The following is a 21,192-nucleotide window of genomic DNA, read 5'->3' on the forward strand; positions in this document are numbered from 1 at the left end:
TCCTGTCTCCGCTGAGGAGCGCTAATGAGCGAGTGACAAAATGTCGGCCGTGTGGAAGGTCGCCCTCGTCGGCCGCCGTGCGCTTGCCCTGGTTCCGGCGGTCCCGCAGCGAAGCCCCTTCTGCTCCGGTTCCGGAACCACCTCCGACAAGCCCAAGTCAGGTTTCGCGGCCGCCTTCACCTCCCAGTCGGAGCTCCGTCACCGCGAACCCTCTGCCGGAGCGTCGTCGGCCCGGGAAGAAGAGTCCACCACGTTCGCTGAGCTCCTTCGCCGCAGCCCTCTGGTCCAGATGGGACCGGGTAAAGACAAGACGGTGGTCGGGAAGATATTCCACGTCGTCGGCGACGACCTGTATGTCGACTTTGGCTCCAAGTTTCACGCCGTATGTCGACGTCCGGCGTCCGGCGACAAGCTACAGAGGGGCGCCAGGGTTCGCCTGAGGCTCCACGACGCCGAGCTCACTGGACGTTTCCTCGGGGCTGACGCCGACGTCACCCTGCTGGAGGCACACGCCACCCTTCTCGGAGCCCTGGACACCGCCGGCAGGGACGGACCGAGCCGCTCCTGAACCGTCCGGCGTTGGAACGTCCACGCGTGGCGATCACGTTCTTGATTCAGCATGTCGTTGGCCAAGCTAGGCTAATGCCAAGAGAGCTGATCACATGGATCAAGTACAAAAGCGATGCTTGAAGCTGGCTGATCCTGACAGACTGTTTGTTCTTCCCATTTTGCCAAGGCTTTCCTTCATTTTTTGATAAATAAAGACATGTATCTACAAAGTATTTCCTCCATTTCACCAACTAACTTCATGCAGGTGGATAGCGGCATGTGTTCACGCAGTCAGTACAAACCGCGCTAAATGGATCGCTAAATGCATGTCATGGGTAAAAATAAGAAACAAATCAAGGAAGTCAGGAAAGTCCTACTTGCCACTTTCATGCAGCAGCGCATATGCTAAAGTGACGCTATCGGCAGCCATCTTGCGTTGCCAACTGCTAAACGCGCCCAATCCGATCATGTTCATTTGCCCGCGGTGTTTTCAGTTCACATCACTGTGTTTTCTCACTTTTTCTTCACTTCACTCGACCCCCCATCCTTGTGCAAGTTCACGAGGCAGTCGAACCCAGTCGTTCGTTCGTCTCCATGGAGACGTTGAGCGAAGGTTGCATTGATGCCTAGCCAGCCTATCTTACTCTTGTCTCGGGAGTGGTAGATGAAAATAACCTTATAGCAAATTCTTTCGTACTTACAGAAAAGCTTATGAACATGTACGGTCCGTGATGGGGAGAGGGGCGGGTGGGGGGGAAGAGAGAGAGAGGGGCGGGTTGGGGCGAAGAGAGAGAGTGTGGTGGGTTGGGGGGAAGAGAGAGAGAGGGGTGGGTGGGGGAAGAGAGAGAGAGAGAGAGAGAAAGATGCTAAGCCAAGAGATCTTCATGAGCTCGGCCTGTGTTAAGTCTCCATGCTAACTTCGCCATTTGAGGCCTCAACGGTAAGGAATGTTCTTCAACCTTTATTTGTTGAAATGTTTCGCAGAGGCAAATTAAGTGAAGTTGTTTACTGGGTCGGGGTTGAAGGGCATTCAGATCATGGAGAAGTTTAACCACTAAGGAGAGAAAGACAACAACATGTTATGACAACACTTCCAACACAGACAATTTTGATTCATTGAGATGAACTTTGACCTCATTGAAGTTGAGCTGGATGGATCCGCTGTCATTCGGGTCAAACTTCTTGAAAATTCCTAAGCACACAAAACACAATTGGATACATTTTGGACTTAGCTTAGCAGTTGCAAAGTTTCGTACTGAGCTTAGCGCTTGCTAATTAGCGGAAGTGCGATTAGCTTACGGAACATGATCTCCAGCCTCATCAGGCAGCCCACAAAGTTGTCAAAGTCCAGCGTCAAGTCTGGCTCAGCGTAGCGGGCAACCAACAGCTGGTAGATGGCGTTGTTCAGGGTGAAACCTAGCAAACAAAACACTTTGGAGCCAACAAAGCCAAGGGGAAGACTGATTGATTCTCTTTAGAGCAGAATCAAAACCATTCCATATTGGAACAGCACTAACGATGCCACCGATCTTGGAAGATGACATGGCTCCGCAGAAGCCTAAGGGCGTGCCGGGACTGACCGGCGTCTTTGAAGGCGACTCTCATCTCGGGTGTGCTCATCGTGCCGGAGTTGTCCGTGTCGTTCTTCTTGTAGATGGACTGTCAGAGAGCGAGAGAAGGTGAGGAGGTGACACGGAGCACACGTGTCCGCAGGTTCAAAGTTGCCCTCCTACCAGGTAGCGCTGCACTTTTTTCCACAAGGTGGCAAACTCTGACAGACCCAACTTCCCGTTGCTGCTCTCCTGCTACAGTGTCAAGGATCACGCGCCGCGTCTTATTCGACCGCGGTCAGGATATGCGCTGCGCCGCGCCGCGCCGAGGAAGGATACGTCCATGAGGTTAACCATGACTCTGCACGTCTCCATGCTGAAGCCGCTCGTCTTGATGTCACTTCCTGTTTGCGGAGAGACCATTAAACGTTTGCCGTCCGTCCGACTGAGCCTGGAAACTCACGCTTGGCGACGATCTTGTTCATGATGGCCCGCAGTTCCGCCGCGGAGATCTCCATGTCCTGAAGCGGCGCACGTGTTAGCTTTTACGCAACTGTTAGCATGTGAGCGTGAGCGAGCGACGTACCGGTCCCGCCAGCTTGGCGAACAGGCCTCGGAAAGCCGCGTCCACCTCCTCCTCCGGAACGGTTTCCTGTCGAGGCAAAGTCACAGTAGCCAAAGTCAACGGGGCACATTCTTGTCATTTCCGTACGGTCGCTGTCGGGCGGAAGGCCGGCGCTGTCCAATTCGGTCAATTTAGCATCAGTTTATGGTTCTGCCTCCAGTTAAATAGGGAATCTCTCGAGTGCTCCAAACGTTTGACTTTAGTTTGTCACAAAGGCCAGATATTACGCAAAAGAATGATCATTTCTACGTCCTTGCGCCGACAAACGACACTTAAGGATTGTATTTAAGGTTTAAGTCGAGTGGCCGTGAGTCTTTTGTCTACCACTAGGGGGAGCCCAAGTGGCTCTAGTCATAGCCACCGGAGTGAGGTGTCACGCTTGAAATTTTGCGAGAACTGTGCCCAACACCAAGACCGCTTCATGATATTTCTTGACTCACATCATCAAGGTCTGCGCTGACCGGGTCGTCAAAGGGCCTGAAAATATCAAGCACACACGCAGATGAGTGAAAACAAGGGCAGCCTTGTTGGGTCGCGTCGACATCTTGTTTGCCGCCCGCAAACAGACTGGAGTCCCTGCCGCTCGGCGGACAGACAGCGGCGCCTTACACGGTCTGGCTTTGCTTCTCGGAGAAGACGCGTATGCAGAAGTCGCCGTCGAGGTGGGGCTCGAAGGTGGAGGGCACCACCAGGTACTCGCCAGGCGGCAGCTTGAACCTGGTGCTGACCTCGCGCAGGTTGATGAAGGTCTCCGAGCGAGCCGTCTGAGCGTGCGTCAGGAAGAAGTTCTTGTCCAGGTGCACTTGCTGCTGGCCGTGGAACTGGGGCGTAAACGGCTCCGTTACCGAGGCACGCGACTCTCTCCCTTTCAATCCGGCCAGGGTGTGTGCGTGCGTGCGCTGCTCACCTGTCTGGGAAGCTGAAACACAACACGCATAAGTTTAGCTACGGTAACAAGGCTCCACGCCAGGGGGGGCGGCGGCGGCTTACCTCGTAGATGGCGAATCCGATGGTGTGCATGTCCTCGCCCTGCTTCCTGAGCTTTCTTCGGTTCTTCTGGATCAAGCCCAACACAAAGCTGCATCCCACCTCGCCGTCGTCCGGGTCATCGTCCTCGGGGTCCAACTTGATGACGAACTGCGGGTTCATCCAGAAGGTGTCTGCGAGCGCGCAGGCCGTCGCGTCACCGATGAATGAAGCTAAGCTAGCGCGTTAGGTCAACTCACAGGCGTGGTTCCTGCAGCCGCCGGCCGTGGAGCCGCGCCGCCACGAGCCGTCGAACTTGTTGACGCTCCAGTGCTTCACCGAGTCGTCCAAGATGGTGTCGGGGGTCAAAGTGCACACCTCCACGCGGGAGTAGTGACGCAGGAAGTCTCGGTACGACATCCTTGGCCAAACGTAAAAGAGAGCGCTCACTCCGGGCGCACGTCCAGGACGCTGTGCGTTGGGAGATGCGGCCGCTATTGCTCACCAGAATTCTCCGTCCTCGGCGTTGGCATGGGGACAGTCTCCCTGCACCGAGTCCCACTCGGACGACCTGCGGGTTAGAGGGTGAGAGGTCACGCGCGCCGCCGCCCTGGCCTCCCGCCCCGCAATATGACGTGGCTTCCCGCCCCGCGCCATGACGTGGCTGCCGTCGTACCCGTCACTCCAGGCACCGGTCCACTCCACTTGACCCCACGGGTTCCTGACACGGACGAGCTTCTCCTGACGCCCTCGGTAGTTGACCTGCCCACAAAGGAGAGTTCAACCAAGTGCGGCCGCACCCGGACGGGACAGCGCGTCTGACCTCCACGGCACCCGTCAGGGAGTAGGCGTGACCTTTGACCAGCTTCTGACGCGTCACCGCCTCCGAGTCAGCCGCGCTGGTGATCTGATGGCACACACGTGCACACACGCCTGTCATCATGCGGCCGGCCAGCCCCGCCCTCGTTCCGTGCGGCGTGACCGCCAGTTACTGACGTCAATGGAGCAGCCCAGGAGGGCCCCCGCTTCCAAGGCCTTTTGCAGGATTTCAAAGAGGTCGGCGGGGGCTCGTTGGAGGTCGAAGTTCTCGGCGATGCCCCCGGTGAAGTCCTCGAAGCCCTCCGTGGTGGAGCCCCCCGACAGGGCCTCGTAGCAGCCGTTCACCCTGCGCGCGCGTGCGTGCACGCACACACATGCACACAGACACACACACACGCACACAGACACACACACACACACACACACGGATGCTAGGACGCTCTGAGGCAGCTGGGGGGCAAACAGCCTCGGGCGAAGTCTCACTTGGCGTAGGCCTTCTCTAGAAGAGCACTCCAAAACTCACGACCCTCCGCCGAGTGCACGAACAGAAGCTCGCCGTCTTTCACGGGAAGGCGGTCGTCGATCACCACGTCCACCCACTCGCCAAACTGCCAAAACTAGGCGCATGCGAGCAGGAATAAGTATGTACATGCGTGCAAAACTCTCTCTGCCTTTTAAATGAATTGGTGTCATCTTGTGGAGTGGGAGTGCAATCACAGGGTAAATAAATTGCACACTAATGACGAGTGTGAGTGTGTGTGTGTGTGTGTACAAAAGTGCGAGTGTGTTGAGTACGAGTTTTGTTGAGTGATGACAACGTTGGCACGAGTGACATTTTCAGCAAATACGGAGGAGGGTGTCTTTCAACACAGCGCAGCGCAAATAGACGGAGAAGAGGCGGGCGGGCGGACGAACGAGGCTGTGACTTCTGACCTGGAAATGAAAGATCCCGGCATAGTTGTCGTGAAAGCTTTGGTCGTCGGGAACGACGCGAGCCATCACATACTCGTTGAGGGTCAGCGACGCGATGGCCGCCAACAGCCAACAGTCACCTGCGTTGCCACCACAACAGTTAGACACGCCCACAAAATCACCACTCACTTCCTGTCAATCACCAGTCAATATTTAGACTCGCCAAATACGAGGGACGTCCGTGGCCGATGCGTCCAAAGCTAACCCGAGCGAAGCGTTGAAGGGTGCCGAGTGGAGGCGAGGGATGCCGAGCGTGGGGAAACGGTGGCGCACTTTAATTCAAACATTGTGACCACCGGCATTACTCATTCCATGATTATTTTAGCCTGAATTTTGCTCCTTGATTTTTTGACTTGGAGGTCCCCTTGAATGCGGTAGCATGGGCGCTTCCAACATGTCAAAGATCACCCAGAATAGGAACAATCTTATTGATATTGATTGAATCTTTTTTTTTTTTTTTTTTGTGCGCATCAAAAGCAGGGCTGCTCTGTGACCATAGAAGAATGGGCTTTCTTCTACTTGCGAGCCATCCGGTCAGTTCATTTGAGGCCAAGTCGGAGCGGTGACCATGGCCTGAGAGCAAAGCTAGAAACGCTCTGGGTCCCTCTTGAAAATCAGATGCTGCATCTCAATCTTAAGAAATAAATTGATTTTTCTTTTTCCTTGGCGCGGGCGTCAAGAGTCCCTACTCGATTTGTCATCCGGGAAGCCTCATCTGCTTGCTCCATTGGCAAATGAGACAGGCCCTCGACCTGCATCTGGAAGGATGAGTGACAGGAAGTGTGCACGCATTCTTGGACAAGCATGCCTCACCAGAGGGGTGTCCAACTTCCACTTCCTCTTTCCAACTCACACACATGTATACGATTGGCATCTTTAACATACAGCACAGCACGAGAGCTGCAGTTCCACTGGGCCAAACATTCCTCCGCAGACCTCAACACGCACGCACGCACGCACGCACGCACGCACGCGAACAAAAGCTGCCGGCAGAAAAATTTCCAACATGTGAAAACAAAGACTGAGTCACGCAGCTGGTGACTCATCAGGCACAAACACACACCAAGGGTGAGGGAGGGTGTGTCTGTCCGCCTGTTTGTGCGGGTGCGTGCCAACAGCGCAAGTGAAGGAAGGAAGAGAGGAGGATGGACGATTGGAGAATGTCGACTGCTGACATACTAAAGGTTTGGACAGAGTGAGGTATACATCCAAACGAACATCCAAACCACAGACCATGCAGCACCTCTTCATACGCCCCCTGCTGGAACATCCCTGCACAGCGTTGGACTTAGCAGAGTTTAATGAGAAGGGACAGAAAGGTGTTCAGCTATGGCTGAACCACATCTAGCCAAGATTTGTAACTGACTGCCTTGTAGACACGATGAGAAGAATCCAAACGATTACAAATCATTTTCAAACCACTTGGCAAGCAGGCAAGCAAGCGAGCAAGCAAGCAAGCAGACCGGCTGAAGAACGCGCGGACGGAGAGGGAAGCGGGAACGTACCGAGCGCCCCCTGGCAGATGTCGGTCCTGGTGGCTCCGCCCACGATGAATTCAGGTGAGGACACCAGCTCCTGATTGGACACAACACAAACGAACGGGCTCAATCGCCTCCAAGTGGTCGTCCTTCCAGTTTTAGTGCTGATGAGGGACCGACCGCGCCCTCCCCTCCCTCCCGTGCCCTGCCCTGCCCACGGTCACTCGTGGGGCGAGCGACGTCACAGACGTACCGTGGGCCTCTTCCAGGTGACCCCGCGGGTCTTGTAAGAGTTGCGTCCGAGCTCTTTGAAGCCGAGGGCTTCGGGGGCAGCCGGGAAGGTGGGGTCGCAGAACAGCCTGCCGCTGCTCAGGCACTGGGCCCGCAGGGCGCCGAAGTTCTGGTTGAGGAAGGGGACGGCCCGCTGATTGGAGCCGAAGCCCGCCGCCATGGCGCGCTTCTTGGCCAGGGTGGACGCCACGCCGGACATGGCGACGAGTGCGAACGAACGAACGAGCGAGCGAGCAAGGGAAAAAAAAGTTCGGCTGCTTCGCTCAACTTTCCGCCCGCCTGCCTGCCTGCGTGAGTGCGAAGAAAAAGTTGTCAGTCTGGAGTTCTGCTCCGCGTGACGTCACCGCAGGGCAAATAAACCCACGCCCTGCCGAAGGGGCGGGGCCGGCCCAGGCTGGGAAGGCGTCGTGTGCTTCCGTAAACTCGGAAATTGATTCCAGCTTGGATGAAGGGAAGAAAAGGCCGTGCGCCGCCTGTCCCTTGCCCTGCCTTGGCGTGAGTGAGTGAGTGAGTGAGTGAGTGAGTGAGTGAGTGAGTGAGTCAAAGTCAAAGTCTCCTTTATTGTCAATAGCTCCGCATGTCAAGACACACAAAGCGATCGAAATTACGTTTCTCACTATCCCAGGGTAACAAGACAAGATTGGTCGAGTAATAACGTTTTTTTTCCTTTGTTTTGGGGAATCTTTGTTCTGGAATAATTGCTCCTTTGATCGCTAGACACCGACGGAGCGGGCGGGTAGCAGCCGGACTGTTGCAGAGCGACGCATTTTGACGCTGGAAGACAAACGGATGTGGCCGTCGTGCCACCCTGGAGCCTTTCCAATCTATTTTGCTCCTCATCCCTTCAAAGAGTAACTTGGAGTCGTCTTCGCATTCTCTCCGACAGACCGCAGCCATCCATCTCGTGCATCAAAGCAGCTAGCTCTACAAGAAAACCATCGGTCGTCTTTACTTGGGCGTGGTTGTTTCGTGTATGTCTCACTCGTGGCGCAAGATGGCGCCAGAGACGGCTGCTCTCTTGACACCAAATATGACTGGAGTGGACCGAAGTTTGCTTTTCAACTCGTTCTGCTTTTGAATGAAGGGGGAGGCCAACTGCGCCCCGCCCGCGCTTCAACATTGCTCATCGCCAACGTTTGCTTTTGCATGGCGAGGCGTCGCGAGTTGGACAAGCGCTGGCCCGTACGCGTTGCGACAATGCCACCCGGTGGCGGACAGAGGAACTGCACGGGTGAGTTTCAATACGGCAGATGTGCACTCACTCCAAAGTTCAATCCAATCCATCTTTACTCGAGCCCACATTGACACAATTGTATGAGAAGCGACATGATCGACATACTTATGTTGCTCTCGCCGCCATGATCATGACAGAATATATTACGTTAGATTTGCAGTACTTGAGCGCCTTTCTTCAAAAAGTGGCATCTTGACAGCAGGAGGGCGGACGTAGGGGCGGGGCTTGCACTCACCATTGTCATCACGCCATGCTTAGCGCTCGGGCCCCGCCCCCAGACTTCCAGACTGCGCAGGAAGCTGTTCGGGTCGCTGCGACGGCGTCAAGGTCACGAGACGAGTGCGAGCAAACGTTTGGGCCCACGTCAGCGCTTCAGCCATGTCACGGCTACTTCCGGTTCCACGCGCCACCACTGCCGAGCCGCCCCCGTCGCCGCCCATCCTCCGACAAACGGCCGTTGCCCAATCGGAAGCCGGGAGCGCTGCCGCCGAGTCCTGAGCGAGACCGCGGCGGATCAGACGCTTCTGAACAGACAGTGGACCCTCCCCCGCTAGCGTCACTACCTTGGGAACCTGACAGGCGCACAGGACTTTTGCGGGATGCTTCTGGGGAGCCAACAGCATGACGTGAGCGGAAGGATGAGCTGAACTCACCAGGTTCACCGTCTTGACCAGCACCTGAACGCACGCAAAAGGCCGGTGCCAGACACGCCAACTGGGATGAGCTACGGCGCCAGACGTCGACCTACCGCCAAGGACGGCGCCTGCACGGCGTCCACCAGCACAGCGTCCACCAGCACAGCTTCCTGCTTGGCGCCGGCCAGCACCGCCTGGGCCGCAACCGCCGCCTGTCGAGCACGCCGCTTAGCTTGCTGGACGCGAAGTAGAACTTTGACCAAGACGACCTTCACCTGGGCGCTCTCCAACTTCCTGACCAAAGTGTTGCTCCGCCTCTGCATGGTCTTGAGGCGTGCCTGCAGTTCTCCTCGCAGCCATTGGGGGATGGGCGTGTTATCCACCGCCTGGAGGAGGCAAGTCCAGAAGCTGAACTCGCAGAGCGAGCGCAATGACAAAAACGCGCGTCACTCACATCAGAGAGCACGCCCACTTCCTTGGCGAGACTCTGCGCCGAGTCCAAACAGGAGGAGGCGGAAGCCGCCATTCTGGCCGCCAGGGAGTCTACTTCCTCCAGCAGCGATTGGCCCGCCTCCCGAGCCTCAAAATTACATTGGCGAGACGTCAGCGGCGGTTGGCCGGGCCGGGCCGGGCCAGGCTAGGCTAGGCTAATCTGGACTTGAATTCACTGTTGGTGGAGCTGGGCTAAGAATAGGGAACCCGTTTGTACCCACCTGAGTGGCCTCCGCTCCCGTGACGGCGACAATGCGAGCGATCCCTTTGACTAGCTGCCGCTCGGACACGATCACCAGGTCGCCGACGGAGGCCGTCTGCACTAGGTGACTGAGGCACACACGCACGCTTACATGAGGGGGGCGAAGCGGAGTGGAGTGGAGGCGGGTGGCGTCTCACAACAAAAGCGCACTCGCTCTCACGTTCCACAGCAGAGTTCCACCGACGCGCGCTCGGCCACAGGGCGCTCCAAAAGTTCTGAAACCGGAACCGTCAGCGAGACCACTCGAACGGGGTCGGGATACACCTGAAGGCAGCAAGTCGAGGAGAGGAAGTGACAGGCAGGCAGGCAGGCAGGCAGGCAGGCAGGGCGCAGCGGCACTCACCTCGTCCACCGTGCGGATGTTTGGGATGTTCATGGCGACCTTCAGGGGGACCTCCTGGACGTGCACCGCCTGGTTGGCCGCCACGGCCGCATTGACGCAGGCCTCCACCTGCCGAAGCTGCTGGGCGCTCAGCGAGCCCTTGAAGAGGCGCGTCAACTCCAGTCAAGTTCATTGATCGGCGACGGGCCGACCGACCGCCCGACGGGCCCACCTTGACGCTGAAGTCGAAGCGTAGGCGCCGAGCGGACACGTGCGATCCTCTCTGGCTGACGGACGGGCCCAGAAGGTCGTGCAGGGCATGGTTGAGCAGGTGCGTGGCCGTGTGGTTTCTCATGCACGCCACACGGTGGGCCTGAGGGCGCCATAAGATGCTTGATCTTTTGGAAGCGCTTGTGTGCAGGTTAGCTAGCGCCACCGCGTGTGTTCATTTGTGGTGCAGTCACCTGGTCCAGATGGAGGTGCACGCACTCTCCGGTCTGGAGGGCGTCGGCAGCCGTCACCTGGTGCATCACGTAGCCCCCCGCCGCCGACACGTGCTCCACGGGGAAGGGCAGGTCCTGACAAAGGGGAAGTCCGGGCGCTGAGAGCGGAACGGACGGCCAGAGCGGCAAAGGCAGCAAAGACGCACTTCCTGTCCACTGCTTCGTACAAAGTACCCGCGGTCGGCGTCCTGTCCGCCCTGCTCGGCGTAGAAGGAAGTCCGGTCCAGGATGACGGTGCAGCGCTGACCCGGTTCCACTTGAGACACCAACGTCGTGCCGTCAAACAGAGCCACTACGCGCGCTTGGCACGTCGGGAACGCTGGGGGTGAAAGCGGTCGCTCAGTTCAACCAATGCTGGCCAGGTCAGGTCAGGCCAAGGGAGGGGGGAGAGAGGCACACGCGTGGGCGTGGTCGCGTACCGTAGCCTTCCCGTTGGACCGTGTACTTGTACTTAGGGCTGTCGTCCGTGTGAGCCACGCCCTCTCGCCGCAGCTGGTCCAGGGCGACCGCGTTCAACGTCAGCCGATCGTCGGCCCGCTCCGACATCACCTGACGCCGCCAGCGACGACGTGTTAGCGCAGTTGCTTGGCGGGGCGGGGCGGAGCAGCGGGCAGCACCTTGTGTTGCTTTGCCACAAGCCGTTCCACTTCCTGGCGGTCGACGAAGGCGCCCTCCTCGTCCAGCATCAGCTCCACCAGGTCCAGCGGGAAGCCCAAGTCCTGGTGCAGCGAGCACGCCACCGCCGCTGGACAAAAGACACGCACAAGGTTAAGACACTTTGTCGTGGGTTCGACGCCGGGTGAGCCTGCTACCGGGTGAACCCACCGGGAAAGAGAGGGCGCTGTGGATCCAAGGTTCGGAGGGTGCGGCGCACCAGCCGGCTGCCCCGCTGCAGATTGGACAGGAAGTGATCCTCGTTCTGGTCGATGACCTCCATCACCTGGCGGACGCTCGGCGTCAGACGCTCGCTGTCGGATTTGCTGTCGGACAGCGTCGGCTCGCCGGCACGGCGGACTCACCCTGTGGACCTCGTGGCGCACTTCCGGATACACGTCGCCCTGGGTGGGTGCGTGAGACCAGGGTCACGCAAGACGGACAGGTTGCCTTTGTGCGCCACTTGGGACTGCACGCTGCCATTTTCAGGCCCAATGGGAAGATGGGTGGTGCCGAAGCCAACGTACCAGGCTGCGCGCCACGTGCGGCACCAGGCTCGCCAGCGTTCCCCGGGGAGCCCGCAGGACCTCCGAGCAGAAGCGGACCGCCCGCCTCAGGATCCTCCTCAGCACCAGCCTGACAGAGAGTAGAAAGGCGGGCATGACGGCCCGTCGGATGCGGCCCCGCCCCCGCCCGCCACTCACTCGGCTCCCGACGCGCCGGGGTGGACTCCGTCGGCGATGCAGACCGCCAGGGTGCGGGCGTGGTCGGCCACTACCCGGTACGCCGTGTCCATCCGCGCCTCGGGTCCAGTCTGGCCGCCGTACGGCGGCGCGGCGCTTCTCTGAAGAGGAAGACACCTGAGCGGATGGGCGGGCGGCTTAGCGCTTGCCGTGTCGTACCCGGTGGATGGCGTCCATCAGCGGGGTGAAGAGGTCCGTGTCGTAGTTGGAGCGTTTGCCCTGAAGGATGCTGAGCAGCCTCTCCAGACCCAAACCCGTGTCCACGCTGCGGCACGGCAACGCGTGGAGCTCCCCGTCACGCTCCCTGACGGACAAACGCCGAGAGTTTCAGCCTCGATCCAACCCAAAGGATAAAGCCAAACAAGTACAACTCTGGTTAATTTTTTTTTTTTTTTTTTTTAAAAAACCATCTTTTGTTTCCATCCGTGAGCCATATGCAGCAGGGGAATGATGAGCCCAGTATGGGATGGAAAAATCCATTCCCAAAAACACAGTTAGCAACAGCCCAGAAACAGAGTTTGGAGCAGGCGAGTGCACCGTACGTAAGCCGAGCCGAGGCAACGCTCGCCGTACGTACGGTAAGCCGAGGCGACGCTCGACGTAAGTGAGCCGAGCCGAGGCAATGCTCGCCGTACGTAAGCTGAACCGAGGCACCTCTCGCCGTACGCACGCCGAGGCAGCGCTTAGCGATAGAGCGCTCCATGCACCTGTTGTACTGCATGAAGACCAGGTTCCAGATCTCCAGCACATCCGGACAGCCGGTGTTGACCAGGGGGGCGGCGTCGCGGCCTCCCACCCGGTCGTAGTGGATCTCGGTGCATGGGCCGCAGGGGCCCGTGTCGCCCATCTCCCAGAAGTTCTCCTTCAGGCCGAACGCGAGGAGGCGATCCGGAGGAACCCTGAGGAAGCGGCTTGAGCTCATCACCCTCGTGCGCACCACAGCGTCCGTGTCGCGGGCCTACCCGAGGTCCAGCCAGATACGGCGCGTTTCCTCGTCGGCTCCCAGGCCCAAAGCGGCGTCGCCGGCAAAGTAAGACACGTAGAGCCTGTCGGACGCCATCCCGTAGCGTTCCGTCAGCAGCGTCCAGGCCATGGCGCAGGCCTCTTCCTGCCGGCACCGGTGGGGTCAATGAACCCGCCCGCGAGGTAGCACCGAACTCCACACATGGTGACCAATCTTTGTCGTTCTGCGCGCATGCAAATCAAATGACACTACCTTGAAGTAGTCACCGAAGGACCAGTTGCCCATCATCTCGAAGAACGTGTGGTGGTACACGTCCTTGCCCACGTCGTCCAAGTCGTTGTGCTTGCCGCCCGCCCGCACGCACTTCTGACTGTTGACCACGCGTCGGTACGAGGCCATGGCGCTGCGAGGGTTTGCCGTGCCCAACAAGATGGGCTTGAACTGCAACAGAAAAAGAAAATGCTTCAAACAACTTGTGTGCATGAAATATCTCATCTTTTCAATTGAAGTCATTGCACGTTTCCAAAGGTCACTCTGAGATTTGCTCATTTTGCCTCGTGACTGGAAAACATGAAATGGTCACCATCGTTTGTTTGCCAGTTGAGTAAGATGATAGCTCGCTCTAATTTTGAAAGCTCTCGGCTCCGACCGAACCTGGTTCATTCCGGCGTTGACAAAGAGCAGACTGGGATCCCCCCTGGGCCGGACCGGGGACGACGGCACCGACAGGTGTCCGTGCTCCCGCTCGAAGAAGTCCACGAAAGTCTTACGGACGCGCTCGGCGCTGACTTCCGGGGGACACACGCTAGCTCGGCGAACCCAGCCAAGCGGCCGAAACGGCGCCAAGCTTCGGGGAAGCAGGGTGAGTATCGGCGGCCGAGGGAGGAGAACCGCCATGTCAAAAGGTCATTACGAGAACGACGAGGAGGAGGAGAAGTTGGCGATCTCGCCACCGCCGTGGTGCTCTTCAACGGCGCCGGCGGGCGGGCGGGACGAGAAAAAAAAAAAAAAACACGGCTATAGCGCCGCACCGCCATCTAGCGCCCGGGAGGCGCACAGCAGCGCTCCTCGGACTACATATTTGCGCTTTTGTCGACCGATTCAAAGTGCTTGACATTTTCCAAACAATCATGTGAGCTGGGGACACACAACGTTAGTCACGTCTAAACAATAACGACCTTCACACAAGTTTTTTTTTTTTTTATCTCTGCTGGTGACAAACTTTATTGAACCTGGAACCAAGTGAACAAAAATCAAACAGACACCGTGTGGCAGTAACAAAAACATCCCTTCGACAGTGAAGAGGGACCGGCCGAGCCCATCTCTCTCCGGGTGGCCGGCGCAAAGTCAACGGTTTTGTCGCGACGCTAACCGCGACAACCAATTCAAACAAATCAACTTAAGGCGCTGCCTTTGGTACCAGCATAACTAGCGAGCCAGGGCTAGCACACGCGCATCAGGCGCTAGGTGGGATAAAGTGTGTGGGCGGAGATGTAATGTAGCCCACCACGTGGGGTGGGGTGGGGGCGGGGCAGTAGACCCGCGAGGTGTGCCCACCCCAGTGCGCAGGCACACAGGCGTGGTGTGTGTGGTAAGGGTGGTGGGCAGAATGTACCAGAGGGGGTGGGGCGGATGACAGGTAGGTGGCTGGGGGTGGAGTTTCATAAGGCAGGTGCAGGACAGAGGGGAGGCCCATTTGGTCCGGGTACAAAGCGGGGGCCGAAGACGGCGCATTGAGGGAGGAGCCATCCAGCGAATGGGCGGGGCCTAGGAGACAAAACCAGCAGAGTTAGCATTTGTCAACTTTGTCATTCAAGCACGCATTACGACCGACCGACCGACCGAGGCCATGCGTGTCCGTCTGACACTCCACCGTCCCGTTGGTTTCCAGATAAGGGGGCGGAGGCTGCAGCGGTCCGCTGCGCCCCACCTCGGCGTAGGACGGGTGGGCAGCTGCAGATGGAAAAAGATCAGAAAGTCAGACCTGCTCTCTGTCTCACACACAAACACACGGAGATGATCTCACGGAGTGGAGGGGCTTCCTGGCCAAGGTAAGGAGGGCAGTGCTGGTAGGTGTGGACCACGTCGGAAGGGTACAAAGCGGGGGAGTAGGGCGCCACCGTCTGCTGGTGCTGCTGCTGTTGCTGCTGCTGCCAGCAGCTCTGATGGTACCACTGAGGACATCAGTCACCACACCATGTGACGCGCACAGGCACACGCTAGATGGACACGAGATATACGCAACCTGCACTCCCAGGTTGTAGTAGTACTGAAGGACGCGACAGTCTGCAAGATGCACCACCACAAAGGCAATGATTAGAATTCCAAACGCAAATCCCAATAATGGCAGATACGCCTACCTCTGGGTAGGTCGCTACCGTTGGGGTCGTAGGAGTAAGGAGGAGGCGGTGGCACTACCACCGAGCAGAGCCCCTCTCCCAACTCATTCACCAACCAGGGTGCAGGAGCTGGGATCGCCACGGCAACTGCAAACAAAACACGCACGAGCGTCCACGCAGCTATGGACACGCGCCCTACAGGGACTCACCCGAGCGAGGTTGAACGTGCGGTGCCGGCGCTGCCCGTGCACCGGCCACACGGGACGACGACGAGGGCGAAGAGGAAGAGGAGGAAGTCGGCGAGGAAGATATCACCACCATTGGCTTCACCGCCTAACACGCATACGCAAGCAAGCACACCGGCCGAGGTTTGTCTGACGAGTGCGCGTGCGGCGACGGGCGTGCGCACCTGTTGCACCGTGTAGCCGTAGCCCTCGTCGGCTCTCGGAGGAGAGTCGACGAGGCCTCCTTCCTCCCGGTCCTGCGGCGTGACCGAGATGTCACGGTATCCCTTAACGGAGCGACTCGAGCGGCGGGTCAGAGTGCACGTCACCTGTGCGGCGGGGCTCTCGCCGGCGTAAACGCTCGGCGTCTGGTACCCGCCGTCTGTCGCGTCAACTTCCTGCGAGCGAGGCCAAGGCGACGACGCGCCGCGCGACTCGTCCTGACACGCCAACATGAAGTCGTCCCTGAAGTCTGACACAGGCACAGGGATCACGACACGGCAAAGGGCGAGCGGGCCGCTTCTGGCACGCTTAGCCGCACCCACCGCGGGTCAGCTCAGCCCGATCGCGTTGGACAGCGTCAGCGTCCTGCTCTTCCTCTGACGAACATGTGAGGGCGCCCCCTGCCGATGGGCTAAGTTGGAGTGGGCCCCCTGAGCCTCTCTGGAGGCGATAGGAGGCGCTTGAGGGAGGGGGAGAAGCCACCACACTCTGCGGTTGCGGCACCGAAGCGCTCTTTCAAATAAAACGCACAGATGGAATAAGATGGGGGGGGAAAAAAAAGAACGGGCGAGTGACAAGCGCACCAAAATGGATACCGTAGTGAGCGTGGCAAAAATGTCATGGTTGGCATCATCCACGCGGTAGTACGCCACAGCGCCGTCCATCTCCGCCGACGGCTCGGCCGCGTCGTCTTCGTTGAAGTAGGGGCACCCTTTGGCGAGCGCCGCCGCCGCTGCCAGATGACGACGACTGCGACTGAACACAAAATGGAGGCTTTGGACTCCGCCTCCTAGCCATCATGCCAACGCGTGGCCCTTCTTACCGAGATCTGAAAGCGTAGCTGTCGTAATCGTAGTAACGCCTGGCGGGCGGGTAGTAGGTCAGATGAGGACCCACCAGGTGGCGGTTCACCACGCGGCTCAAGCTTCTGACCCAAATCCAAACACACGCACAGACAGACAGACACAGGTAGTTGTTAGTATATTCGGGTGCCACTGAGCTTCGCTGTCACATCAACCTGGCGGTGCCGTATCTGGAAGCTCTGGCGCCGACGAAGGTTTGGCCATGCTGCTGCTGATGGTGGTGGTGGTGCGGGGGAGCGTAGGGGTCGTAGGGCACGGCGCCGGCCGACGGAGGCCGGCCCACGGGCTGGAAGCGCGGCGGGAGCGGCCCGGGGGCTGGGCCACCGTAGGAGGAGGTCGGGGGCACCGCCGGGTCCGCCCCCTTGACGAGGACACCGCCCCCTCGAGACTTCCTGAAGTATCGATGGCGCTGATGCCTCTGGTGACCTCGCCCGTCGACGTCTACAAAGACAAATGAGAAGGTGGCCGCGGCTGGTGGCTAACATTAGGGGAGGGAGACGTACCTGGGTCGCCTTTGCGGGGCGGAGCCGACGCGTTCCAGGCTGGAACCGGATTGACAGCTTTCACATCCGTCACAGGAACCAAATGTCTGATGGTGGACGGGAGTTGTCATTACAGACTGGGGGCTGCCCACTGTGTGCGTGCGTGCGTGCGTGCGCGAGCATCTACTTCTCTCCCAGCTCTTCGATGAAGACGGTGACAGCGGCCGAGTGCGTTCCCACTTCCTGGATAAAGGCGTTAAAGTACTTTCCTTTGGGCTCCAGACGCACCTAAAGGGCACACATTTGCAACAACACACAGTGACGTAATCAGGCAAAGGAGAGGAGGGGGGGAGAGCATCATTTCATTGCAGAATCGATGATTGATTTGAATTTCAAAATCGACAATCGTCTCTATTCATCATACATAGGAGTTTCAATTGGGCTTAGCTGAGATCCATTGGCAATGGCGGAAGAGAAGCCCATATAAGGCGCTTTCAAAGCGGGCCGACGTCTGGTCGCTCTAGCTAGGCCTTAATGTTTGGCTGGACTAACGGCGCTCACCTGACATTTGTCCCCCAGGAAGTACTGTCGGCCGGCAAACACCATGTAGTCCATCTTCTGCATTTCTGACGGCAGGGCGGGATGACATTGTCAGGATCGCCGTCGCGGGGCGGGGCGGGCCCAATTGGCAGCCTACCTACCTTTGCAGCTGTCCTGCCAGACGTCAAACTCCACGTTTCGGTAAACATCGCTGTCCAGCGACTTCAGCACCTTGTAAGGTAGACACAGCCTGCCGGGCGGCGGAGCGTCGCACGCCGGCTGCGCACACGGGAAAGGGTGAGCGCAGGTCAACCACAAAGGTGCGCACGCTCACACTCAACAACACACACACACACTCGCAATCATACGACAGCGTGGCCTCGCTGCCGTTGGCCGGTCTCACCTTGACGTCCTCGCTCAACACTCCGAGCTTCTCCTCACCTGCCTCCGCCTCCTCCCTGCATGGGGAAAGGCAGCCGTCATGGGCACGCATGCGAGAGCACAGGAGCTCGCTCGCTCGCTCGCTCGCTCGCACATACCTGTGAGCTCTGTCTTCAGGGGCGTCGTAGCTGACATCGACGTCGCTACAGGCGGACAGACTGTTCCGATAGCGACGACCTCCGAGCTTGAAGGCCTCGGCGGCCTGAGAAAGCTCCGCCTCCTCACAACCAAACACCTTGGTGTAGAGCAGCTCGTACACCAGGGCTACACACGGGCACGTCATCGCACGCGCACGGCCGGTGATGGCGCGGCCGCAGTCGACCTTTGAACTCACCCTGGCTGAGCGCGGCGGAGGCGGGGTAATTCCTGGGGTACACGATGTCATAGTGCCCGTTGATGGAGCAGGACAACGTTACCTAGGCCACACCACACGCATGCAGTTACCGCGGTGACCCGCCTCGACGCCAACGGGCGGGCGGAGCGCAGCTCACCTTGTCCACAAAGTCGTCCTCGGAGATGACGGTGGCGGCTTTGCCGGGATAACGGTAGATCAGGAATCGGCGCCTGTACAAACACACCTGCGTCAAAGCGTTGCGCTCTGAGCCCGGCCGCCGGTCGAGCGTCACCTGTAAAGCTGAGACAGAGCCTTGATCTCCACCTGGCCCACCGTCTCCTGCGACACACACGCAAACAAACGCGTCCTCAGTTGGGGTTCTGTGCCCGTCCGTCTGTGTGTTCCTGCACGCACCTTAGGATCCTCCAGGCGCTCCAGATACTTGTCAAACGAGCCTTCCACGAACTTGAACGGAAAACAGGTGGCATCACGCGGCCGTGGGTTTCCCTCCGATACGCGCTCGCGCGCATGACATCATCTCTCGCCTGCTGGCTGGCGTCACTTAAACTTACCGGCTCAAAGACGTAGGCGTTTGCCCGCATGAAATCAGCACATGCCTGACGAATGGTGTGGTGGTAGTTCTGAGAGTAGTACAACTACACACACAGACGTGCGATCAAACAAACACACACACACATCATTATATTAAAAAACAAACCAAAAAAAAGGCCATTTGAAATAATGTGCTGTTTACACGCGAAAGAACCGAATTGACGACATTTCGAGAAATGACTCAGCTCCTGCAAAACAATCATTTGCAATCCTAACACTAAAAACAGTAAGAAAAAAAAACGAAAGCCGCGCACAGCGCACGACAGACACGTGCAAAAAAACAAGTCAACAACCATTGGCAGTCCTAACACACAAATGACTGACGCAAAAACGAAAGCCACGAACAACACGTGTAATTAACTTACACAAGTAAAACAAGTCACGCACGACTGCAAAGGGGACCGAAACAGGCTCCTTTGAAAACAAAGACGAAAGGCAAGAAAACACCGACTGGGCAAAGCCGCGATCCGGCCTTTAGCATTAGCTTGCTTCGCTCGAGGATGAGCTGCAGAGCTACGGCGAATGCTTGGCCGGCCCGAGCCGGGCCGGGCCGCTTGACTGCTCGCTCTGACCTGCTCGGAGACGGCCCGGAAGAGGCTGGACGCGTCCCTGGCGACCATCTTACGGTAGAGGCCGAGGCTGGCCAGGTAGTCGTCCATGTTGACGAAATACTTCTTGAGGCCTTTTTGCATGCCGCCACTACCACTGCGTGCCGCCGTCGTCGTCTTTGCTGCTCAAATGGCGCCAAAAGCTTGGGGCGCCACTTGATTAGCGCTAACAAGCCACGGGCCAAAACACCTGCGTCGGGTCGCGTCGCGTCGCGTCACGTCACGTCACGTACCGCCCGAGACGAGACGCCCTCGCCCGCCCAAGCAAAACTACAACAATCCAATCAAAACAAGTGAAAAAAGTCAAAGCCGTAGCTTCTTTTTTTGATTTTGACCGGGCAGCAACAAAAACATTTTTTAAAGCCCCAATTCACGATTAACTTTGATTTGACTCCTTATGACGGAGTCCATTCATGCCAGGGGAAAATAAAAATCTCGATTTTTTTTGTTTTGTTTTGTTTTTTTTTTGCCAGCGATGCTACGTTTAGAGCCAATTTCCACCAATAATAAAGAAATTGTATCGTTATTTACTGGACAGAAAGCCAATTTACACCTCGATTTTACTCATGCCGCTAAAATGAATAGACAGTACATTTTACAGGCAGAAACGCATACGCAATAGACAAACTAGAGTACAAATGACACACAAGTGGAGACCTTTTACCTAGATGATGTAGGGGTACACATTTTCAATGTCATTGCATCCAGTCTTAAATCAGTAAACAAACCGTCAAACATTCGACGCAAATATTTCCAAAGAACGCACATCGGAACAACATTCCATTCGCAAAGCTGTGTTGAAGAGCGATCCCATTTTCTTGTTGGCTACGGACATGAACATACGCTGCATTCGACGAAGGTCGGAAGTCGCACCACCAGAGCACACGAACGCCCTTGAACGGTCCTGAGAGTTGCAAAGTCGGGCTGAAAGAGAAAAAGCACCCGAGTTCACCGACGGACGTCTCTCGACAATGGCGACCACGTGGAGGCGCTGTCCGCCATTAGCAAAATAAAAGTAATTTGAAAGATATATTTATCTTGATTTATTCATCGGTATGTCATTTAGCTCTTCAAAATAACTAGCGTGATTTGTACTGACTGCATGGAGATATGCCGCTATCCACCTGCATGAAGTTTATTCGGTGAAATGAAAGAAATGAGTTGAAGATGTCTAGATAAATTAAGGAAATTGTGAAGAAGGTTTGCTGGAGGTCAAAATGCGTTGTGATGAACGAGAGCAACGAATAATCTATCGGAATCAGCCATCTGCATGCACGGTGGAATTTTCACCGCAGACCAAAAAAAAAAAAAAAAAAAAGAAAAGGATGCGGAGAAAGCCACCTGAATTCAGGCAGGTTTGCGATTGGCAACGTACGAGGAGCGCTGGTGGCTTCACTTCTCCCGACGGCGGTCAAGCACGCGCCACTGAGAGCGGAACTGTTGAAGCCGGCCGGAAGCATTAGAAGCA

At 57.4% G+C, this 21,192-nt stretch overlaps 4 protein-coding genes and 1 long non-coding RNA gene across 15 annotated transcripts; 2 read left to right on the forward strand and 3 right to left on the reverse strand.

Annotated features, from left to right (window-relative positions):
• The first annotated feature begins 40 nt into the window (after positions 1 to 40).
• On the forward strand, positions 41 to 779 carry mrps28 (mitochondrial ribosomal protein S28). The gene has a single exon (XM_049719682.1). It carries the CDS (start codon positions 41 to 43, stop codon positions 566 to 568), a length of 528 nt encoding a protein of 175 aa, XP_049575639.1. The 3' UTR covers positions 569 to 779.
• A 715-nt stretch (positions 780 to 1,494) lies between these two features.
• On the reverse strand, positions 1,495 to 7,592 carry LOC125968492 (calpain-2 catalytic subunit). 2 transcript variants are annotated; one of them, XM_049719639.2, is made up of 21 exons: positions 7,213 to 7,592; positions 6,987 to 7,056; positions 5,443 to 5,561; positions 4,993 to 5,126; positions 4,687 to 4,855; positions 4,514 to 4,597; positions 4,367 to 4,452; positions 4,196 to 4,261; positions 3,951 to 4,111; positions 3,715 to 3,884; positions 3,632 to 3,643; positions 3,334 to 3,545; positions 3,165 to 3,201; positions 2,686 to 2,751; positions 2,563 to 2,620; positions 2,439 to 2,503; positions 2,283 to 2,351; positions 2,130 to 2,208; positions 1,849 to 1,965; positions 1,683 to 1,741; positions 1,495 to 1,603 (listed from the first exon to the last, which is right to left on the reverse strand). In XM_049719639.2, exons 1-21 carry the CDS (start codon positions 7,447 to 7,449, stop codon positions 1,580 to 1,582), a joined length of 2,094 nt encoding a protein of 697 aa, XP_049575596.1. In that variant the 5' UTR covers positions 7,450 to 7,592; the 3' UTR covers positions 1,495 to 1,579. The 2 variants fall into 2 exon arrangements, with proteins under 2 accessions (XP_049575596.1, XP_049575597.1); XM_049719640.2 differs by lacking the exons at positions 6,987 to 7,056; positions 7,213 to 7,592 and adding an exon at positions 6,295 to 6,548.
• Positions 7,593 to 7,632: 40 nt separating this feature from the next.
• Positions 7,633 to 8,646, forward strand: LOC125968526 (uncharacterized). 2 transcript variants are annotated; one of them, XR_011086870.1, is made up of 2 exons: positions 7,633 to 7,745; positions 7,968 to 8,646. It is a non-coding gene; the product is annotated as an uncharacterized lncRNA (long non-coding RNA). The 2 variants fall into 2 exon arrangements; XR_007481332.2 differs by having other exon boundaries at positions 7,744 to 7,876.
• aars2 (alanyl-tRNA synthetase 2, mitochondrial (putative)) lies at positions 8,520 to 14,071 on the reverse strand. Its single transcript, XM_049719617.2, has 22 exons — positions 13,714 to 14,071; positions 13,312 to 13,500; positions 13,058 to 13,203; positions 12,803 to 12,994; positions 12,255 to 12,399; positions 12,057 to 12,196; positions 11,880 to 11,988; positions 11,718 to 11,756; positions 11,524 to 11,638; positions 11,316 to 11,443; positions 11,118 to 11,247; positions 10,845 to 11,017; positions 10,660 to 10,773; positions 10,428 to 10,568; positions 10,217 to 10,354; positions 10,034 to 10,137; positions 9,833 to 9,941; positions 9,574 to 9,699; positions 9,395 to 9,505; positions 9,233 to 9,331; positions 9,048 to 9,161; positions 8,520 to 8,978 (listed from the first exon to the last, which is right to left on the reverse strand). The coding sequence occupies exons 1-22, from the start codon at positions 13,954 to 13,956 to the stop codon at positions 8,739 to 8,741; spliced, it is 3,045 nt and encodes a 1,014-aa protein (XP_049575574.1). The 5' UTR covers positions 13,957 to 14,071; the 3' UTR covers positions 8,520 to 8,738.
• A 206-nt stretch (positions 14,072 to 14,277) lies between these two features.
• alg13 (ALG13 UDP-N-acetylglucosaminyltransferase subunit) lies at positions 14,278 to 21,162 on the reverse strand. 9 transcript variants are annotated; one of them, XM_049719610.1, is made up of 23 exons: positions 21,066 to 21,162; positions 20,491 to 20,648; positions 19,077 to 19,160; positions 18,919 to 18,969; positions 18,797 to 18,843; positions 18,662 to 18,734; positions 18,505 to 18,586; positions 18,269 to 18,434; positions 18,133 to 18,187; positions 17,891 to 18,008; positions 17,751 to 17,815; positions 17,377 to 17,477; positions 17,211 to 17,296; positions 16,863 to 17,148; positions 16,668 to 16,772; positions 16,429 to 16,600; positions 16,168 to 16,357; positions 15,808 to 16,094; positions 15,608 to 15,731; positions 15,420 to 15,545; positions 15,086 to 15,345; positions 14,902 to 15,012; positions 14,278 to 14,826 (listed from the first exon to the last, which is right to left on the reverse strand). In XM_049719610.1, exons 2-23 carry the CDS (start codon positions 20,572 to 20,574, stop codon positions 14,488 to 14,490), a joined length of 3,012 nt encoding a protein of 1,003 aa, XP_049575567.1. In that variant the 5' UTR covers positions 20,575 to 20,648; positions 21,066 to 21,162; the 3' UTR covers positions 14,278 to 14,487. The 9 variants fall into 9 exon arrangements, with proteins under 9 accessions (XP_049575567.1, XP_049575571.1, XP_049575568.1 ...); XM_049719614.1 differs by having other exon boundaries at positions 20,568 to 20,648; positions 21,066 to 21,161; XM_049719611.2 differs by lacking the exons at positions 20,491 to 20,648; positions 21,066 to 21,162 and adding an exon at positions 19,689 to 20,116 and having other exon boundaries at positions 15,808 to 15,879; positions 15,952 to 16,094.
• Positions 21,163 to 21,192: the final 30 nt, after the last annotated feature.

This window comes from Syngnathus scovelli, chromosome 5, assembly GCF_024217435.2.
Source record: "Syngnathus scovelli strain Florida chromosome 5, RoL_Ssco_1.2, whole genome shotgun sequence".
Classification (NCBI taxonomy): Eukaryota; Metazoa; Chordata; class Actinopteri; order Syngnathiformes; family Syngnathidae; genus Syngnathus; species Syngnathus scovelli.